This window comes from Lathyrus oleraceus, chromosome 3, assembly GCF_024323335.1.
Source record: "Lathyrus oleraceus cultivar Zhongwan6 chromosome 3, CAAS_Psat_ZW6_1.0, whole genome shotgun sequence".
Taxonomy (NCBI): Eukaryota; Viridiplantae; Streptophyta; class Magnoliopsida; order Fabales; family Fabaceae; genus Lathyrus; species Lathyrus oleraceus.
The window spans coordinates 265,107,805-265,112,696 of NC_066581.1; the positions used below are offsets into that span (position 1 = coordinate 265,107,805).

At 30.0% G+C, this 4,892-nt stretch overlaps 1 protein-coding gene across 1 annotated transcript; it reads right to left on the bottom strand.

Annotated features, from left to right (window-relative positions):
* Positions 1-1,450: 1,450 nt before the first annotated feature.
* On the bottom strand, positions 1,451-2,425 carry LOC127126841 (zinc finger protein 6). Its single transcript, XM_051055848.1, has one exon. The coding sequence runs from the start codon at positions 2,114-2,116 to the stop codon at positions 1,604-1,606; it is 513 nt and encodes a 170-aa protein (XP_050911805.1). The 5' UTR covers positions 2,117-2,425; the 3' UTR covers positions 1,451-1,603.
* Between the last annotated feature and the right edge of the window lie 2,467 nt (positions 2,426-4,892).

The following is a 4,892-nucleotide window of genomic DNA, read 5'->3' on the forward strand; positions in this document are numbered from 1 at the left end:
TCTAAGGCAAGGTAGCTTAATGAAGGTGATACCAATTCAGTCTTTCATGCTTGCATCAAAATTTCAAGGAGAATGAATATGATATTGGCCTTTAAGGTAGGACAGACTCGGTGGATGGGTGTCTAAGATTCGAGAAAAAGTGGTCAACCAATTTTCCAATCATTATTTGAAAGTCCTTTTCTGATTAGTATTGACCTTCAATCTCTCTCCCTAGAGGATAATGTTTCTTTCTCCTCCCCCATTTCCTTATTTTGATATAAATTTGGTTGTTGTTTGATGTGATGGTAATAAGAGTGCATGTATAGATGGTTAAAATTTGCATTTCTTTAAAACATTTTGGCATATCCTAAGGATTCATGTTGGAGTTATGTTTAATCAATTATTTAGTCTAGTTTCGTTACCCTGTTGCTTCTTCCTGTACTTTGGCACACTTATGTCTAAGATTGACTTACTTATGTCTGTTTGGGGATTTTTGCTCAATCTCTTTAAATGATTCCCTTTATAATCTTGTGGAAAAAAGTCTTAGTAACTAGACTATCATGAGTGATGGGGAAAATCATTTCCCCTGATCAACATGTCTTTATCAAAGGGAGACTTATGGTAGATGAGTTGGTGGTAGCTGATGAGCCAGTGAACATGGCTAAGAAAACAAATAAGGACTTTCTAATCTTTAAAATTGATTTTTAAAAGGGATATGATTCATTTAGTTGGAGCTTTCTAGACTACATGCTTTATAGATTTGGTTTTGATGATAAGGGGCGTGCCTGAATAAGTGTTTGTATGTTGTCTAGGAATCTCTTTTTCCTTGTTAATTGTTTCCCTACCCAATAGATCAATATCCTAAGGGAGGTCAAATAATATGATCTTTTCTCCATGTTCTTTTTCTTATTTGTTGAAGGGTCTTTGGTTTGTTTAATAATGCAATAAACTTGGATCTCTTTTCAGGGTTTAAGGTAAGCTCTCCAAGCTTAGTGATAACTAATTTGTGGTACGCGACTGATACTATTATCCTAGAAGAGAATACTATAAACAACCAATGGCTCATCAAGAACATCCTTAGGGATTTTGAACTTGCTTTTGGTCTCCGAGGTAACTTTGCTAAAATAAACCTTATTAAGGCATGTGAAATCCAACTTCATGGTCTTAGCTGAAAGCTTTCTGCATTGTAAACACGAGACTCTTCCTTTTAAGTATATTGGCCTCTCTATGCGTGTTATTCCTCTCTTCGAGTATACTTATGGGCCTCATATTAGTCACATTTTAAGAAGGCTTCTTTGCTGAAGTCATGGGTTTGTTAGTCTAAGCAAGAGAGTGGCCATCTTCAACTTGGTTCTTAACTCAATCCCAATTTTCTACTTTTCCTTTATGAATATGTTGATTAAGGTTTAGAATAGGATTGTTAGATTCGTGAAGAGATTTATGTGGGGATGTGTTAAAGGTGTTACAAAAATTAACAAGAGAGTTTTCTATGTCTCCCTCGAAAAGAGTTTTCGAAACAAACAAAATACAATTTCATAAGAAAACTACACGATGTCTCACAACATGGACATACCGATAACCAAGTACATAAACACTTCTAACTTTTCATGTACTGGTATACTTATTATAAACGAAGATGCAAATTTAAACCAAATCCATCACTACAATCGCTACCTCTATTGAATCCACCAAGTCTCGCCTGATGCTGATGGCTACGATCTCCTCCCGAATTCGCTCCTTGCATAGTATATAGCCACGACGACGAAGGTACCTGCGACGATCCACCACCGACCACAAAATGATGCTGCGGTGGTGCAAACATAAATGTATTATGATAATGCGAAGGTACAAAGCTACGAGCAGCTTGCATTTGAGCACGTTTCAGAAGCTGTCTTTCTTTCTTATGCGCGTTCTGGTGTCCTCCTAACGCTTGCGAATTCGCAAATTCTCTACAACAATATTGACACTCGTATAGTTTTCTCCCATTCAAAGACTCAGATAATTCCGATCGTGATTGTGATAGTGAAGGAGATTGATTCAAACAAGCTTCTTCTTGAATGTTAATACCAAAAAGTTTTACAGTATTGATGGAGGTAGGAGCAATAATGGAATTTTCATGGCAATCAACATAGGCCATTAGGGTTATATCTGTGTGAATGAGAGCTACAAAATATGTATATGTGAGAGGTTTATATAAGAAACTAGAAACTTATACATAAACATGGGATTAGGGATATATATATATATATATATATATATATATGTTGTGAAAATTTCAATGGAAAAGAGACAACAAACGAATCAAGAGGAAAAAGCATGGTGTGCTTGGTGGGAATATAATTATAATTTCATATAGAGAAATGTGATACTATACGCATGACATTATAAGTTACATAATTCATATTTCGAGATCCTAGAGGAGCAATGTTTTTCTGTGGGCATACATTTTTATTTGTTTTAAATTTTGTGTTTTTGTTTTCTTGTGTTTTTATTAGAAAGATGCTCAATATCATTTGCAGGAAATTTAAATAATTGATACATGGATGCTATAAAAAAATAAATATTTGATAGATATATAGCCATGGGAATCCTATAAAATATAATTTAAGAGTATACGTGTATTGAGTGATGGTGGTTTGGGCATATAAAACAAATTAAAAGGTATATGCTTTTTGGCTTTAAATGCTTGATGTGTTTGTAATCTAGCTTGAACATACCTTGTTTGATATGCAAGTGGATCTGATCAGTTTTGGCATGGATTTTGTTGTGATTACAAGAGTTACTCATTTAAAATCAATTTATGATTCTTTTTTCATGTAATCCTATATTGAATGTTTACGCAAAAGTATTAAATGAAATATGGTTGAAACTGAATTTCATGTCACATTAGAAATCGAATACATAATGAATTTATAAGAAAAATGATATATAAATTTAATATCTTAAAATTTTATATGAATATATTATGTTGAAGTCTCTTAAATTATGAACGTAATATTTAGCCGTCTTGCTTTTCAAACAACTTTTATAAGAGAACACAATTTTTTTTTGGTAATTTGATAATTAATATTAAGAGGTTATCTATTTTTCAAAGATAATGAAAAGGACGACTTGACATCACTAACTAAGATAAAAAGTAGCTCCAATATAAAAGAAGATGAAAGCTAGTTGATATTTGTTGATTATTATTCAAAAGTTTTTTCAAATGTCTTATATGTACAAATGGTACTTCTCTTAGTCAATATGGACAAAATATTGCTGCTACTTCCATTCATTATTAACTCTATACATTTAAAGGATGTTAAACATAGTGGTTGTAGTAGTAGAACTATATTTAAAAAATTTAATACTTCACATAAATTTTACAATTACAATATAGATTACACAAATTTTCGTTTTTCAATTGCAAATTTAATAGAAATATTTGGTGAAAGAAATCAGTAAAGTATAAGACATGTTAAAAGGGAGGGGAAGTCCAACATTGAGAAAGAATAAAGGTCCACAATGATGTGTGGTGAATGTTAGGAGTTTATCATTTCAAACATGTTTGCGTGATTAACGTTGAGTTAGTCATTAATTATTTGGACAAATCTATAAGAATCTTACTAACTCTTCTTCCACTAGTTGGGTTCAATGTATTCCAATGATATCAAGGACTCCATCTCCAAGTTTTTTCCTCTTTCTTTTTCTTTTTATTAAAAAAACTCTTGTTCTTACATAATGGTTATCTTGTACTAATACAAAATTATTTAATTAATTAAATTTAGATTGACATGATTATTTATTAATTATATTATGGTTAATTATTATTAAATATCTATGAATTATCTGATTGAGTTGGACCAACTTTAATAAAAAATCTATGTCCTAAATTGTTTAGTTAGTATTATCACATTAAACAATTAATATATTAAATAATTCATTGATAATTAATATTTAATAACAAATAATCACTCAATTAAAATCTAATAAGAGCTCCCCATCAATCGTATAACTGTTGTTCTGGTGAATAATTAATATACTCAAAAAATCTAAGAATTAATTTTTTTTTATGTTTACTATGTCGACGACAATTTTTTAATAGTATAAGATATACCGTTTATATCATTCTTAGTTATTATTTAATTTAGTATAATAGTATGTAATTTATATCATTCTTAATTATTATTTAATATAATAGTATGTAATTTATATCTATTTAATTCAGTGAAATCATTAGATATGATTAACTTTAGGAAGATAGGAGCACATTTTATGACTAATTTTATTAAATATGATTAATCATATGAAGATGACATGTTTAGTGTTCTATTATGTTCATTTGTGTTTTTTAATTTGACATTTATATAAATCAAGAGCGTGAAACATTATATCAAACTATTTTGTTGACTTTGTATTGTAGTCTGTATGCTCCTAACATTGTGTTCAAAAAATATTGAAATGCTGATAATTAATTTAGCTGTTGGCGTGAATTGCAATGCATTTTAATTGAAAAATAGCATTTTGTAATGAACCATAGTTTTTTTTAAATATAAAAAATATTATTTATAAAAAAAAGTTATTTTGTAATACAAATATAAAGTTGTGTCATTAATCAAATTCACTATTGCATAACCACAAAAGTTCTCTTGGTGCATTCTATATAAGATCAAATTGCATAACCACAAAAGTTCTCTTGGTGCATTCTATATAAGATCAAATCACAAAAGTTCTCTTGGTGCATTCTATTATGACGATGGATCGAAACCTTTCAAACCATTAACTTTTCACGTTAGTGTGTCAATGAAGGTTACTAGCATGCAGTAAAATATGCCAATTGAGTGTGTTGGGAACAGTGCACGGTGTCAAAATTTGTGGAATATTTGCTAAATATATATTCCGATACTTATTTTTATAACTATATATTTTAATAT